Source organism: Cryptomeria japonica, chromosome 3 (assembly GCF_030272615.1).
Source record: "Cryptomeria japonica chromosome 3, Sugi_1.0, whole genome shotgun sequence".
NCBI lineage: Eukaryota > Viridiplantae > Streptophyta > Pinopsida > Cupressales > Cupressaceae > Cryptomeria > Cryptomeria japonica.
Genome location: NC_081407.1, coordinates 759688096 through 759706076, shown reverse-complemented (window position 1 = coordinate 759706076; position 17981 = coordinate 759688096). Strand labels below are relative to the sequence as shown.

General features: G+C 31.3%; 1 protein-coding gene across 1 annotated transcript; it reads left to right on the top strand.

Moving 5' to 3' along the window:
* Positions 1-4480: 4480 nt before the first annotated feature.
* LOC131874361 (probable pectate lyase 18) lies at positions 4481-6551 on the top strand. The gene is made up of 5 exons (XM_059217698.1): positions 4481-4647; positions 5079-5709; positions 5910-6013; positions 6124-6262; positions 6345-6551. The coding sequence occupies exons 1-5, from the start codon at positions 4481-4483 to the stop codon at positions 6549-6551; spliced, it is 1248 nt and encodes a 415-aa protein (XP_059073681.1).
* The last annotated feature ends 11430 nt before the right edge of the window (positions 6552-17981 follow it).

Here is a 17981-nt window from a genome sequence, read left to right as displayed (position 1 = left end):
CATGCACTTTGAGAGGGTTGTCAAAAGTTGATTAGATCAAGGTGACCCTAAAGCTTCATCCTTGAAGATCTGCATATCATATCTTTGATGTACTATTATTGTATTTAAGGTTGGCGCCTCATGATTATAGTTGGTGTTCACTTCTTAGACTCAAGCATTGGTGTCTCCTATGGGTTGATGCATACAAAATATTATAAGTTTATTATTTAGTTTATGAGGCTAGATTTGCATATTAGATCCAAGAAGCTTTTCTCACCATGGTTTTCCCCTTAAGTTTCTACATAAATCTAGTATTATTTTGTGTTGATGTCCTCTTATCTTATCTTATCAGTTTCTATGATGTTTGGAGAAGTTATCAAGGGTAATTAATTTGGAATTGGTGTCTACTGATTACCATTCTCTTAGTGTCTATGTGTGATTAACGCACATAATATATGCATTCTATTAAGAACAACAACCACTATTTCTTTTATTTTCATTGAAAAGAACTATCTAGATTTCCTTGGAAATGACCTTCTATTTATGTCACTTTGTGCAATCTTCCTTTATTCATAATGTATCTTTGTTCAAGACAAAAATCAAATCCGTGTAGCAGTAACAAGTTATCCTATATTGTCTAACAATGTAAAAGTTTATTGGTTATTTTGGATAGTTTAAAAATTTGGATTTATAAGTTTTGAATTTCATAAATACTTTTCCTTTGTAATAATTCTTTGAAGTAATTTAGAATGATATTTTTGTAATAAAATTTAGCTATTAATGAATTGTAATTGAATACATTAACTCTCACTTTAATTATAATCATTAGCATATTATTACTCATGGATTTGTTTAGGTCAACCCAAGAGTATAGCCAGTAATCCTTAGCTTGACTAAATCCATCCATTGATTATTACCATTTATTTATAATTAGATTAGTAGTAGATCAATAAAATAGATATTTATTTATATATTAATAAATGCATAGAGTAGCATATATCAATATAAGAATGCAAGTAGTTATTAAGAGAATTTAAGTAAGAGGTGTAGAGATGTTATTAAAGCTTAAAATTTATTAAGTTATAGCTTTAAACGTATAGAAATAAATTCATTAGTCAACAATATTAAACTTGAATATATTCTTTCTGTATATCTTAAGATGAATAAGTTATTATTTGAATGCCTCTACAATACTTTGTTTAGATTAAAAATAGAAAGACTTTTTAAAATCACAAGACTAATATATAAAATAGGATAATAAGGATAGTAATGAAAGAAATGGACTCTTGGGTCAAGGGTAAGATGTAAGCCCTTATCCCTTACCATATAGAAATAATAAATTTTGTTTTTTATTTTGTGATTGTTGAATATTGAACTCTGACTTAGTGAAAACTCTAATGATAATATCATAGTTTGTTTTTTTAAATGTAAAGGATAAGGATGGAATTTCATATTAATCTCATGTTGACATGTTCATATAGTTTCTTGACTAGATGATAGTTCCTTATCATTAAATGGTTAACCATCTCTAAAGTTTATGACTATATATATAAATATTAAATGGATTTGATCTTATATTTTGATTGTTTGATCATGATAACACTTTTTAATCAAAGGAGTGATTAGATGAATATGATATTGAATATTATAATCAAATCTAAGGTAGAAAGTTTATTCTAAGATGGAAAATATATTCTATTGTCAAAATATTTGAACCAATTAGATTTAATGAATGAAACTAAGTTATTTATGATAATCATTTATTATCAATTTATAACATTTTAATGATATAATGTTAGTGAATTTATGCATCATATAATAACTCATGAATTAGTTTTTAAGTATATCATTTAGAAGATTTAATAATGAATTAGCATTTAATATGTCTTTCATGATATCAGGTTAATTAGATAGATTGATAGTTACCTTTTCTTTTGTACTCTTATACATGTGTCTGTATGAGTTTTATACTCTCAAGATCATGTTTAGACAAATCTTGTTATTGGTATTCTTATGTACTAATGTGTTTGAAATCAATTTTTATGCTAAATTTAATTATCAAGAAGATAATACTTGTTAGATGCTTCTATTTTCCTATGACTACTTTGTATACTTGTGCATTCAATTCTTGTTTGTGTAAATGGATGGTGGTAAACATGGAGAACCATATAAGGATTGAGTATCACCCTCTATATATCTATCAACAAATGACTTAAAAAGATGCATTGGGAAAAAGATGTTTTATCAAATTTTAATATTATACCATGCTACTACTTTTGATCATTTAAAACTCATACTCTTTGCCATATCATAATATTGTTATATTAGCATGTGTGTGCACGCGCACACACGCACACACACAAACATAGAGAGAGAGAGAGAGAGAGAGAGAGAGAGAGAGAGAGAGAGTATATCATGCTACATAGATTCCATCACTCCTACTTGTTTAAGATTTCTCGACATCTTTGCGTTGGGCCAGGTATTCTTCATGCCAAGAAGAGTTTCAGGGGAGTGTAAAGATTTGTGGTTGGGTAGATATGTTCTTCGATGATGCTCTCACCCAATGTGTGCTTGTTGGAGATAGTGTCTCGTGAGTTCCTGTTAGGGTTACCTTAATTTTTGTACTCTTCGTAATTGACCTTTTGAAGCTATGTAAAGGAAATTGTTTCCTTATGATAGGGCTTGTCAATGGCTTTTGTACTTAAACATCATGTTTCCATTCTAATATATTTGAACGTGTTATTTTAAATGTTTTAGAATAATGCTTATTTTATGCTATATCATTATTTTAATAATATGGAGGTCCTTATAGTTTGAAATTATTATTGTCTCAAAACATTAAAAAATATCAAAATTGACACATTACTAAATCATGTGAATGGACATTGATATATTCAAAGCAATTTCACTTGTATTTGGGTTTGCTTCATGTAAGATAAACAAATTTACCAAATATTTAATATATTTTCCATGTCAGTACATATAAGAGGCATTTTTATAATTTATTATTTTTGTATTTATAATTTAATAACAAGTCATCTAGTGTAAAAATGTTGTAATAATAAGAGGTGGTAGAAAATTTCGATAGAATTTATGATATAAGGACTCATGTTCAACTTTAATATTATTTTATGTGGCATGGAAAGTGAGATGTCTACTTCTAAAAATGGTTTACAAATCCAATCACATAGAACTATTTGGACTTTTGTTGATGCTATTTAAATGATTTTTATTTGATAAAAAAATAAATCTCACATAATTAATTACTCCATCTAATAGTAAAAAACTATAAGTATTAAAAAGCCTTCTATTATTCACAGCTCCTTTTTATAAGTAAGATCTACACAATTAGAAGTTCTAGAAATGAATGATCTTATTAGATCAAAATAAATAACAATTAGTTCACCATTCATACTTCTTACAAAAGCCTTCTCACTATTAAGCTGTGTGTGTCATACAATTCAATAGAATTAAAAGCTGAATTAATGCACAAAAATGTTCCAATAGTATCATATGTCTTTATTATTTTTAAAAGTTGAATATTTGGTTTGATTAAATATATATTTCAGGTTGAGCTAGCCATCCAAACTAAAAACATATAATGATTCAACATATTATTTAAAAGTTCATATTATTAAATTGATATGATGTAGAATTAGAAATAATCAATCTTTATAAACTTATAACCTTAAATTAATATATAAATATGTCTATTATACCTAAGTATCCTCGTGACGTCACACATAGCAAATAAAACTCCAATTATTTTCACTTCGACCTATCTTTCTCTAACGTAATCATCCATTCATTATGTTTTATTGCGTTAACATAAAGAAGTTTATCCTACAAATATACATTTACAATCTATTAAGTTTCGATATGTTAGATTCTTTGGAATTCTAATTTTTTCCACGATAAAAAAAATGAAGAGCGCGGGAACCATGTGAGCGCGGGAACAACATGCGAGAATTTTATACCAAACTTGGTCGCCCATCCCCGTGCAAATTACGGAAGAGGAAAGTCATTTATAACCAAAGACAAACATACTTGTGGGCCATATCACCTTTGCCAATGTTTCTCATGTTTTAATGTGAAACCCAAAGAAGTGTTACTACCGAATAACTCAATGGAGTCACCATGGAAAGCAGACACGGATAAAATGCGGCGTCCACCACATCCATGAAAGTTTCTATATCTATGTTTTTCAAATAGATTTGGAGAAAACTCTCAATTCAGAAAAACGTCGGAGTAAACATTCTAAGAAACGTTGGAGGAATGCTCTATCACATCATTACTCACTATTGTTTATGAGTCAAGCGCTATAGTCATGTGCATTACCACCGTAATAATCGCACTGAGATAACGTGCACACAACAATTTTTCAAACGTCGGGGTCAAGATTCCCCCTTCTCTACAGATTTTGCACATGATGATTTTGTATATAAGATAGCCCAAAGCCATAGCATGTAATACAACCATTGCAGGTTTTCTCCTATCCAAAATGGCGAGCAGACAAGCCTTACAGCCATTGTTTCTTCTTCTTGCTGTCTTTTTCATCAAGTTAGTAATGGTGGAATCAATAAGAACCCCCTTCAATATGACTAAGGCTGAGAATAGTGATAAATATCATGTTGAGAAGCCGGAGCTTGTAGTTCAAATGGTAGAAAGGTAACCATTTCGCCTTTCAGATGATTTAGAAATTTTAGAGAATTTATTTATGGTAGTATAGAAATGAAATCCAATATCTTATTGAATTTAGTACATTAGTATGAAATCTTAAATGACAAGGTTTATTATAAATGTTCTATTTATTCTTATGCTGTTCCTCGACGTTTTCTTCACTGTAATTTCTATAATACTATTCTCGTAACTGTAGTTGGTATGCAGCAGTTATAGAACAAATTTCTATCACCCATATCATCATGCCATTGGATAATTAACAATTGTCGTCGTTGAGACAGATTCAATGAAAGAAAATTCACTACAGAAAAGATATTTAAGTCAGTTCAATTAAGAGAATTTCGAAGTCCTAGCATTTTTTTATAGCTAGCATATATTACAGACAGTTGAGATTATTTACTTCAAGAACTATTGTGCAGGAGTTTAAATAATTCGAAAAGAAAGCTGAGCTCGTGCGAAACGGGGAACCCCATCGATGACTGTTGGCGTTGTGATCCTAACTGGGTTAACAACCGAAAGAGACTGGCTGATTGTGCCATCGGATTTGGCAAAAACGCCATTGGAGGTAAGAATGGCAGATTTTATATAGTTACAGATCCAAATGACGATGACCCGGTCAATCCTCGACCTGGCACTCTGCGGCACGCTGTTATTCAAACCGAACCTCTCTGGATTATTTTCCAAAAAGATATGGTTATTCAGCTCAAGGAGGAGCTTATCATGAACAGTTATAAGACTATTGATGGTAGAGGTGCCAATGTTCATATAGCAAATGGAGCTTGCATTACAATTCAGTATGTGACCAATATTATCATTCATGGAGTTCATATCCACGACTGTAAACCTGCGGGAAACACAAATGTTAGGAGCTCCCCGACACATTATGGGTTTAGAACCAAGAGTGATGGAGATGGGATTTCCATCTTTGGATCAAGCGCAATTTGGGTTGACCACTGTTCATTGTCAAGTTGCGCAGATGGATTGATCGACGCCATCATGGGTTCCACTGCTATAACCATTTCAAACAGCTTTTTCACTCACCATGACAAGGTGCTCAAAACTGCTTTTTTGGTCTTCCATAAATATACTTTTCTTTGAAATTAGGTTTCACAATTGTATTTTTTATCCGAGGATTTTAGGGTAGGGTATTAAAAGCCTATTACTTGACTTGAACGAAAAAAATGTGAGTATTTATTAAATTGTCGATAGAACGCTATTTCTCAAGTCCAATATTTATTGGCTTTTTCCAGGTGATGCTCCTAGGACACAGCGACGCCTACACCGAGGACGTCAAAATGCAAGTAACAGTTGCTTTCAACCACTTTGGAGAAGGGCTTGTTCAACGTATGCCCAGGTGTGAATAGAATTTTGTAACAAACTGTATTCCTTGCACAAAGACCACGAATATAAAGCTTGCTGAAGTTTATTTGCTCAAGTCTTTAAGATATTAACGTTATGATGCAGATGTCGACATGGATACTTTCATGTGGTGAACAATGATTACACCCACTGGGAAATGTATGCAATCGGGGGAAGTGCAAACCCCACCATTAACAGCCAAGGCAACAGATTCCTTGCTCCTGATTATCGATTCCACAAGGAGGTAAAAGACCTGTACAACTCATGTCTCTTATATCTTTGGTATTCAACGGTTGTAGTATAGTTATAGTATGGGTAATGTGCAGGTTACAAAGCACCAAGATTCAACAGAAGGCAACTGGAGATCAGTGGGAGATCTTATGTTAAATGGGGCATTCTTCACAGCATCAGGGGCTAAAGAATCCTCAAGCTATGCCAAAGCTTCGAGTATGGCGGCAAGACCTTCCTCTATTGTGGGCTCTATCACTGCAAGTTCGGGTGTTCTCACCTGCAGAAAAGGTTCCAGCTGTTAGACCAAATGCGTGCATTATAGACAAATTCTTAGGAATCCCTCAATTATGTTACTTTGCAAGCATGAGCACACGGAATGAGGCTTCTTAGTTATTTTAGTTTTGGTTGCCGAGACTCTCTTGTCATCTTTCACTAAAGACGAATATATGGAAAATATCGAATAATATTTTTCTCAAATTTGAAGTGTAGTGGTAGAACGTCAAGCCAGTGTTTGTTTATATTATCTCGATTGTCACTTAAAAACATTTCTTAGGTAAATCTCACAAGAACTGCAACATAGAGATAGGAAATAGTTGAATTTATGTTCATACCAGTAATTCAAAAAACTAATTTATGCAAATGTTTCTTGAAACTATGAACACACCCGGTGTAATTGTATACGACGCAACTAAATATATTCACTTGCATGGGGAATTATTAACCTTTTAAGTTAATTATGTGATTGTAGATTAATTTTATATTATACATGTCTAATTTGTAACTCTAGACCTTATCTATCACAATATATACTTTTTCTCTTTGATTTGCTAGATTCTATACTCCTCATTGATTATTAAGGACTTGGTATATTTATAACTACATCATAAAGATAGTGAAATAATCAATGGTCATGTTCTCCTACTCCCTTAATTAGAATAGTTTTTTGATTGTGATAAAGATACTTAGATGTTGATTTTGATACAATATTTTTATTCTATTTAAAGTTCCAAATGAAAATGTTCATAAGTTCATTCTATATACGAATAAGTCAATGATTGCTTAATGGTCAATTAATGTCTTTAAATTTGAAGCCCTGCTAGATAATTCCATGTTTTACAAACTCAACTCCCAATGACTACGAGGAAAGAGGAGAATTTTAAAATTTGAAACAAATTTATTTTTCCTTAAAATTCAAGCCAAGCAAGATCAATCCTCAATGCTACAAAAATGGTCCGTTGTAAAAAGATATATAATACAATGATCATGGGTAAATGTATGCAAATATAGGACAAAAACTAATGGGAATGCATGAATATAAATATAGGTAGGATATAGATAAGGATGGATATATATTGATGTATGGAAATAGGAGTAGGAGAACATAGATTGAAATTAGGGAAGGTGCCAAACTTATTAAAAATGGTTTTTGCATGCCAAAAATATTTTTTCTTTCTAGTGACTGAAAAATGAGTTTCTAATGCAAAATTTAAAATGGCTCCTGTAAAAGTTTTTAGATTTTAACATTTGATTTCTAATTTTGTCCTCCAAGCTTTGATGTTTTTGAAAAAAAAGTCAATTGTGACTTTATCCAACCTTTTGGATGCTTTGGAAATGTTGAAAATTCTACCAAAATTACCTAAATGCTACAATCACGCAAACCTCCCAAGAATATAACTATGCAAAGTAGATTATAGGGATGCTTATTCTTTTGTTAAGTTGTACTTATTATTAGGGCTATGCAAGGATGTAGGAGAAGAGAATACTTGGTTTTTTAATATTATAGCTATCAGTTAGTCTCAAATCTATAAAAGCCAGATATTAAAATTAACTGTACTAGACAACAAGTTCCAGTACCATGTTAGATTCTTTGGGAAGTGACAATCGGGCTAGAATCTCGTGTCTGACCTAGATCATGTGCGACTACAGTTAATAGATAATCGAATATCAAATAGTAGAGCCAAAATCTGAAATGAAAGAACAATATAGACAATGCAAGAGAACTTGAGAATACTCTTCATACGCTCACCAAGCTACCAATAGGTGCATTAACTCCTACTACCCATAAAATATGGGAAGTTTTACCTACTTGATAAATGTCAAAATATGTAGCATAACCTCCTTAAGTGAAGATAGAAAAGAAGTTATAATTAGTGGCATAAAAGCCAAAAGAGGGTGAGAAAATTAATTACCCTATAACCTACTAAAGGTAAGAACAAACTCGTGGTTATGGAAGGAGGCACAACAAGCCAAAAGGGAGTGTGTGACTCAATTACTCATGTGTTAGAAAGTGGTACATGTAGATTATGTATTTTTCCATGTTTATTCACATTAACCACTCCTAATAAACCAAAGAAAGATTAAATAATATTTGTAGGAAAAAGAATAACGCCTAACAACTACTATGTGGTAAAAGGCAAGGTTTCATTAGCATATAAATTGAAGCAATACTTATATGGTGTCCAATGATCTCCAAAATTATGGTTTCAAAAGTTTAATTCATATGCTATGTATTATAATCTAGTGTATTTCCTAATTATGTTGGTTGCCTATATAGTTGGTCAGATATTGGACTTTGGTTTTGGTGGGGTTGGTTTTATGTACTAGATGGTAGTCATCGGGGTGTCGATAATTGTTTCTTTTTTCCCCTATTTTTTGTGTTATGTTGTTTATAGACTTTACTTTCTACTGTATTGGGCGTTGGGCCCCTTAGCAACTATTTAATTATTAAAAATTAAACTTTATGATGGTAATCAATCTCTTTTTATCAATTTATGCATAGATCATTTGTTGATATTTGGTAACAATGAATGGATGATTAGAGATATGGTATATAAAATTTCAATACATTTCAACATAAACAATTAGGGGTTCCTATATGCATCCTAGGCATTGAAAAGAGAGAGAAATAAGAAATGTTTGATTGGGATAGACTAAGTATGTTGAATTTGTGTTGTAATATTTTAGTATGCAGAATTATATGCTAGTAAATGTTTCTATTTTCTTGGGTACTAAGTTATTAGTTAAGTAATATATACGTCTTCACCGTTAAATGTAGAGTATATATTGCATGTTCCTTACACTAGTCTACTTCATATTCTAATTTATGTTATATTTTACATAAAGCTAGACATTGGTGATGTAATGGGAGCCTTGGGATTATTATATGGCTAATATTGGCATAGAGCATTGAACAACAATTAAGAGAGACTTAAGGTGAATGCAGAACACTATAAATTATTATATCTTCTACTATGGTGATTACTCACAAGGGATTGTTGACTTAGATTTGACAGGAGATGTAGATCATAAAATATCTACTAGTGGCTATTTCTTTAGCCTATTTAGTGTTTCTATTACTTGAATGAGCAAGTGATGGGTTGTAGTCATTTATCCATTGTAGAGGTATAGTACATGACAATTAGTAATGCCTGTAAGGAGGTGAGTTGGTTTTAGAGTTTTTGTTGAATTGTTGGCCTTATTCAAGCAATAGTTTAAACTCAATGTGAGAGTCAAGGTGTCATTAGCTTGGCCAAAACCCAATTTTTTGTGTATAAATGAAGCATATAGATGCACAATACCATTTTTCTCATCACATGGTGGAGGATAGTGGATGATGATTGAAAATGATGACTCTTTGGTGATTGTTTTAGATGATTTGATGAAGCATGTAAGCACAAATAACATTAGATGGTGTAATAAATATAATGGCCTCATATTCCTTAATACTTAGATGCTAATATTCCCTTTATGCTTTTGCAAGGTATTTGAAATAAGTGGGAGAATTCTAGAAAACCATTGTCTCAACCATATTTTGTTCATATCTAATTATTTAATAGTTAAATTTTACATGTATTTTTGTTATCACTGTTAGTGTGTGGTATGTTTCTACTATCATATTCGTGTTAGACTTGTACCAGCCACTTAGAATTGGACAAGATCTAACCTTATAGTTCTATATCAAAGGTAAAATCAGCTAAATTATGCAAGTCGCTTGGAAAAGAGGGGTATATTAACTTGAATGGCCTTCCTAAAGGTCCTTAATTTTGAACTTTTACCAAATAAGTGAGTACCAGCAATCGAAATTTGACTACTTCAGCATCGTGATTATTTCATTATGCATGCTTGCCTTCCATCCCCAACTAATAAATATACGCAGATTGGAGGACGTGCATGAATTTACTCATGAGATTTCATGGTCTACATTACCGTCACGCACGGAGTGCATTGGACTATTATTTTTATTCCTTTAATTCTTCTAAGCATACTTTCATCAAGATTTTATTTGCTTTTGGAAACGAGGTTGTACTAGCCTTCCAGCGTACAAATAATGTAATGGCCCCATGCAAATTCGTGTGGCTGCAAAAACTTTTCTTTTTATTTAAAAACTACATTTAGATTTGTGATACGAAAATAATTTTAGTTGATGAGGGATGGAGGAGACCACCAACTATAAGGAAATGTGGATCCCATGTCCCACGACGAAGTCAAAAGCTACATGTGCTATATGGAGTTCGTTCTAATCTTTTATCATCGAACAACATAGCAAAAACAACCATGCAGAACAGATTGTTGTAAAATCCATGTGCCTTTTTTTCAACACACAAGAAATTTGTTATTTGTGAAAAAGCATGGAGATACTCTTCAAGTGTGCACACATAACATCGAGAGTCGGCCTTAATTAAAGTTTGACGTAGATGGTCAATGTCTCATACCCATCTTGACTATGACCAGTTGAATTGTTGCAAAGCATGTTGTGAGGTCGGTATTAAGCTTCTTTGTATTTACCAAATTTAAAGAATATAAACTAGAGTTGGATTTAGTATAGTTGGCGCGTTATATTTTATGGAGGTTGCAGAGGAGCTGGTGATGCTTGGTAGAATATCAGGCCAGTGGTAGTAATGGGACTTCTTTTTCTATGTGAGACGCATGATATCCTTGTAGTTCTTGGGCTGCCTTAGAGATCTGGACGTGGCAACAGGTTCTTGTTGAATTGGCCTTCAAAATGTAACAGGCTATTCAGTTATTTATGGACTGGGTATGGGAATGGAACCTCTGTGCTATCAAGGTTAGTCGGTTTGAGATCTATGTAAAGATTTCATTAGAAGTAAAACAACAGGCATGAAGGATGAAAACTGGGTTGTCTTAGATAGTTAATATAGTAATCTTATTTGGCTATGTCTGGGAAATTTATTGCTCCTCAATGTTGTACATGAATCCTCTACAACCCCTTTTTATAAAGTTAGGAAAGTTGTACCACACCATATCGTTGGTGAACAAGCATCTTCTATGTAAGTAGTATTATTTGAGGGTGGTTGATATGGATTAAGTTGTTGAGCACTTTAATTCATTTAACACTATTGTAAACAAAAGATGGAGGAAGAAGTTATAGGAATGGTCTTATGACATTCTTTTCTACACATATGGAGCAATCTATTGATGAACATTTGAAGCACTACTTTAAATTTTGTGCTTGATGAGGTAATGTCTTCTCTTCTCCCAAATGGTCTTTCATAGAAAGAATAGTACAAGTGGCATAGCTTTCTTTATTGGTGATAGCCTTATATCATGGTTGAGCTAAAATAAGGATTTTGTATCTTAGTCTATGGTAGAAGCAAAATATATTGCAATAGTTTCTTGTTGCATTTAGGTTTTATAGATAAAAAAAGACATTGTAGCAGATGGAGATTGAATTTGAAGAACCCATGCCAATCCTTTGTTACAATACAAGTACTATAAACATTTCAAATGATTGGGTAACACATTCACGGAAAAACCCATATCTCAATTAAGTATCACTATCTAAGAGAGAAGGTTGCAAGGAAACAAGTGAAGATAGAATATGTTGAAACAAAGGAGAGATCATTACAAAACCTTTTCGAAAGGAGACAATTTAATATCTTGGGTAGAATTTGGTAGTGGTATCGCCCCCCTCTTAAATGAAGAGGAAGTTAGTATATGTTGAGGAGGAGTGTTGACTCCTCACTGCAAGTAGTCTTGGTGGTATTGTGAAAAAAATTACAAAAGGTATTAGTAGATTAATTTTTCCTTGAAGACCAAGAATCAAAGTGGATATTTGTCATTGATGTCAAAGTGGGAGAAAGGAAGCCAAAATTCTACACCATTTGGGGAAGAAAGGATTGAGAGAGAGAGAGAGAGAGAGAGAGAGAGAGAGAGAGAGAGAGAGAGAGAGAGAGAGAGAGAGAGAGAGAGAGAGAGAGAGAATGAAAGTCCAATTACAAGAGCACAAAGCCAAACTTGAGAAGAATGAAAGTCCAATTACAATGGAAGCAAATTTTCTACACAAGGGGAGCCCCTAATTTCCATTACAAGGAGTATTTTATTAGTAGCATTTTTCATGTTTGGAACCAATGACAAAGGAGGAGATTGTTGAAATTTATATTTTCATTAATTTCAAAGGAGGTAGTTAAGGTTTTTGTATAAATTATCATTATGTTACCCTCAATATCCAGTTTTCAAAAATTACAATAATTTTAATTAATATTATGTCATATCAAATAATTATTGATCTAGATAAATAGAGTCAAGTTATGTTAAATACATCATTCAATATAGTATGTCACTAGTATCATCTTAATCAATTTTTTATTGTTGAAGGATTTGGAAGTATTTGTGATGTGTATATGAAGTTCATTCCTCAAAAACTATATCCACTAGCACATTATTTTATACCACATTCTACCATAGTTATATTTTGAGGCTTGTATGTTGGAAGATAAATATGGCTACACACAAAGACAAGTCTATTCAAGTTGCAAAGGTGGAATTCAATAACATGAAAAGTTAGGGTCAACATTATGCTCATAGAGATCACTTCACAATATATTATGAATTTTTTTATGAATGGGTCAAATTATTGCACTATGAACCAACTATAGGAAGCATGTGAAAGTGTACTAGGACCAACTAATTATTTTTCGTAAAGAATAGCATCATCCAACTCTTGAAGTAGCATGTTGGATCTTGGTTTAAGCCTTTTATATGTTTGGTCTAAAGTATGCATGTGTCAAATGTGTGAATGTTGTAAATAAGTTATAAGATGAGTTGTGATTATATATAATGTAGGGATGTATAAGTGTAATTGGATTCATTTAAAGAGTAATTCTTGCTAGTAGAACTAATAACCATCGCAAAAGTTGTGTAAGTTGTCAACTAAATTTTAGGTTAAGTGGGCAAAATCAATTGAAGGTCTCATGCACTTTGAGAGGGTTGTCAAAAGTTGATTAGATCAAGGTGACCCTAAAGCTTCATCCTTGAAGATCTGCATATCATATCTTTGATGTACTATTATTGTATTTAAGGTTGGCGCCTCATGATTATAGTTGGTGTTCACTTCTTAGACTCAAGCATTGGTGTCTCCTATGGGTTGATGCATACAAAATATTATAAGTTTATTATTTAGTTTATGAGGCTAGATTTGCATATTAGATCCAAGAAGCTTTTCTCACCATGGTTTTCCCCTTAAGTTTCTACATAAATCTAGTATTATTTTGTGTTGATGTCCTCTTATCTTATCTTATCAGTTTCTATGATGTTTGGAGAAGTTATCAAGGGTAATTAATTTGGAATTGGTGTCTACTGATTACCATTCTCTTAGTGTCTATGTGTGATTAACGCACATAATATATGCATTCTATTAAGAACAACAACCACTATTTCTTTTATTTTCATTGAAAAGAACTATCTAGATTTCCTTGGAAATGACCTTCTATTTATGTCACTTTGTGCAATCTTCCTTTATTCATAATGTATCTTTGTTCAAGACAAAAATCAAATCCGTGTAGCAGTAACAAGTTATCCTATATTGTCTAACAATGTAAAAGTTTATTGGTTATTTTGGATAGTTTAAAAATTTGGATTTATAAGTTTTGAATTTCATAAATACTTTTCCTTTGTAATAATTCTTTGAAGTAATTTAGAATGATATTTTTGTAATAAAATTTAGCTATTAATGAATTGTAATTGAATACATTAACTCTCACTTTAATTATAATCATTAGCATATTATTACTCATGGATTTGTTTAGGTCAACCCAAGAGTATAGCCAGTAATCCTTAGCTTGACTAAATCCATCCATTGATTATTACCATTTATTTATAATTAGATTAGTAGTAGATCAATAAAATAGATATTTATTTATATATTAATAAATGCATAGAGTAGCATATATCAATATAAGAATGCAAGTAGTTATTAAGAGAATTTAAGTAAGAGGTGTAGAGATGTTATTAAAGCTTAAAATTTATTAAGTTATAGCTTTAAACGTATAGAAATAAATTCATTAGTCAACAATATTAAACTTGAATATATTCTTTCTGTATATCTTAAGATGAATAAGTTATTATTTGAATGCCTCTACAATACTTTGTTTAGATTAAAAATAGAAAGACTTTTTAAAATCACAAGACTAATATATAAAATAGGATAATAAGGATAGTAATGAAAGAAATGGACTCTTGGGTCAAGGGTAAGATGTAAGCCCTTATCCCTTACCATATAGAAATAATAAATTTTGTTTTTTATTTTGTGATTGTTGAATATTGAACTCTGACTTAGTGAAAACTCTAATGATAATATCATAGTTTGTTTTTTTAAATGTAAAGGATAAGGATGGAATTTCATATTAATCTCATGTTGACATGTTCATATAGTTTCTTGACTAGATGATAGTTCCTTATCATTAAATGGTTAACCATCTCTAAAGTTTATGACTATATATATAAATATTAAATGGATTTGATCTTATATTTTGATTGTTTGATCATGATAACACTTTTTAATCAAAGGAGTGATTAGATGAATATGATATTGAATATTATAATCAAATCTAAGGTAGAAAGTTTATTCTAAGATGGAAAATATATTCTATTGTCAAAATATTTGAACCAATTAGATTTAATGAATGAAACTAAGTTATTTATGATAATCATTTATTATCAATTTATAACATTTTAATGATATAATGTTAGTGAATTTATGCATCATATAATAACTCATGAATTAGTTTTTAAGTATATCATTTAGAAGATTTAATAATGAATTAGCATTTAATATGTCTTTCATGATATCAGGTTAATTAGATAGATTGATAGTTACCTTTTCTTTTGTACTCTTATACATGTGTCTGTATGAGTTTTATACTCTCAAGATCATGTTTAGACAAATCTTGTTATTGGTATTCTTATGTACTAATGTGTTTGAAATCAATTTTTATGCTAAATTTAATTATCAAGAAGATAATACTTGTTAGATGCTTCTATTTTCCTATGACTACTTTGTATACTTGTGCATTCAATTCTTGTTTGTGTAAATGGATGGTGGTAAACATGGAGAACCATATAAGGATTGAGTATCACCCTCTATATATCTATCAACAAATGACTTAAAAAGATGCATTGGGAAAAAGATGTTTTATCAAATTTTAATATTATACCATGCTACTACTTTTGATCATTTAAAACTCATACTCTTTGCCATATCATAATATTGTTATATTAGCATGTGTGTGCACGCGCACACACGCACACACACAAACATAGAGAGAGAGAGAGAGAGAGAGAGAGAGAGAGAGAGAGAGAGAGAGAGAGAGAGAGAGAGAGAGAGAGAGAGAGAGAGAGAGAGTATATCATGCTACATAGATTCCATCACTCCTACTTGTTTAAGATTTCTCGACATCTTTGCGTTGGGCCAGGTATTCTTCATGCCAAGAAGAGTTTCAGGGGAGTGTAAAGATTTGTGGTTGGGTAGATATGTTCTTCGATGATGCTCTCACCCAATGTGTGCTTGTTGGAGATAGTGTCTCGTGAGTTCCTGTTAGGGTTACCTTAATTTTTGTACTCTTCATAATTGACCTTTTGAAGCTATGTAAAGGAAATTGTTTCCTTATGATAGGGCTTGTCAATGGCTTTTGTACTTAAACATCATGTTTCCATTCTAATATATTTGAACGTGTTATTTTAAATGTTTTAGAATAATGCTTATTTTATGCTATATCATTATTTTAATAATATGGAGGTCCTTATAGTTTGAAATTATTATTGTCTCAAAACATTAAAAAATATCAAAATTGACACATTACTAAATCATGTGAATGGACATTGATATATTCAAAGCAATTTCACTTGTGTTTGGGTTTGCTTCATGTAAGATAAACAAATTTACCAAATATTTAATATATTTTCCATGTCAGTACATATAAGAGGCATTTTTATAATTTATTATTTTTGTATTTATAATTTAATAACAAGTCATCTAGTGTAAAAATGTTGTAATAATAAGAGGTGGTAGAAAATTTCGATAGAATTTATGATATAAGGACTCATGTTCAACTTTAATATTATTTTATGTGGCATGGAAAGTGAGATGTCTACTTCTAAAAATGGTTTACAAATCCAATCACATAGAACTATTTGGACTTTTGTTGATGCTATTTAAATGATTTTTATTTGATAAAAAAATAAATCTCACATAATTAATTACTCCATCTAATAGTAAAAAACTATAAGTATTAAAAAGCCTTCTATTATTCACAGCTCCTTTTTATAAGTAAGATCTACACAATTAGAAGTTCTAGAAATGAATGATCTTATTAGATCAAAATAAATAACAATTAGTTCACCATTCATACTTCTTACAAAAGCCTTCTCACTATTACGCTGTGTGTGTCATACAATTCAATAGAATTAAAAGCTGAATTAATGCACAAAAATGTTCCAATAGTATCATATGTCTTTATTATTTTTAAAAGTTGAATATTTGGTTTGATTAAATATATATTTCAGGTTGAGCTAGCCATCCAAACTAAAAACATATAATGATTCAACATATTATTTAAAAGTTCATATTATTAAATTGATATGATGTAGAATTAGAAATAATCAATCTTTATAAACTTATAACCTTAAATTAATATATAAATATGTCTATTATACCTAAGTATCCTCGTGACGTCACACATAGCAAATAAAACTCCAATTATTTTCACTTCGACCTATCTTTCTCTAACGTAATCATCCATTCATTATGTTTTATTGCGTTAACATAAAGAAGTTTATCCTACAAATATACATTTACAATCTATTAAGTTTCGATATGTTAGATTCTTTGGAATTCTAATTTTTTCCACGATAAAAAAAATGAAGAGCGCGGGAACCATGTGAGCGCGGGAACAACATGCGAGAATTTTATACCAAACTTGGTCGCCCATCCCCGTGCAAATTACGGAAGAGGAAAGTCATTTATAACCAAAGACAAACATACTTGTGGGCCATATCACCTTTGCCAATGTTTCTCATGTTTTAATGTGAAACCCAAAGAAGTGTTACTACCGAATAACTCAATGGAGTCACCATGGAAAGCAGACACGGATAAAATGCGGCGTCCACCACATCCATGAAAGTTTCTATATCTATGTTTTTCAAATAGATTTGGAGAAAACTCTCAATTCAGAAAAACGTCGGAGTAAACATTCTAAGAAACGTTGGAGGAATGCTCTATCACATCATTACTCACTATTGTTTATGAGTCAAGCGCTATAGTCATGTGCATTACCACCGTAATAATCGCACTGAGATAACGTGCACACAACAATTTTTCAAACGTCGGGGTCAAGATTCCCCCTTCTCTACAGATTTTGCACATGATGATTTTGTATATAAGATAGCCCAAAGCCATAGCATGTAATACAACCATTGCAGGTTTTCTCCTATCCAAA

Coding starts and splice junctions, on each gene's coding strand:
- LOC131874361 (XM_059217698.1), top strand. CDS start 4,481: ATGGCGAGCAGACAAGCCTTACAGCCATTGTTTCTTCTTCTTGCTGTC. Junction 6,014..6,123: donor CTTGTTCAACGTATGCCCAG/GTGTGAATAGAA, acceptor GTTATGATGCAG/ATGTCGACATGGATACTTTC. Junction 6,263..6,344: donor ATTATCGATTCCACAAGGAG/GTAAAAGACCTG, acceptor GGTAATGTGCAG/GTTACAAAGCACCAAGATTC.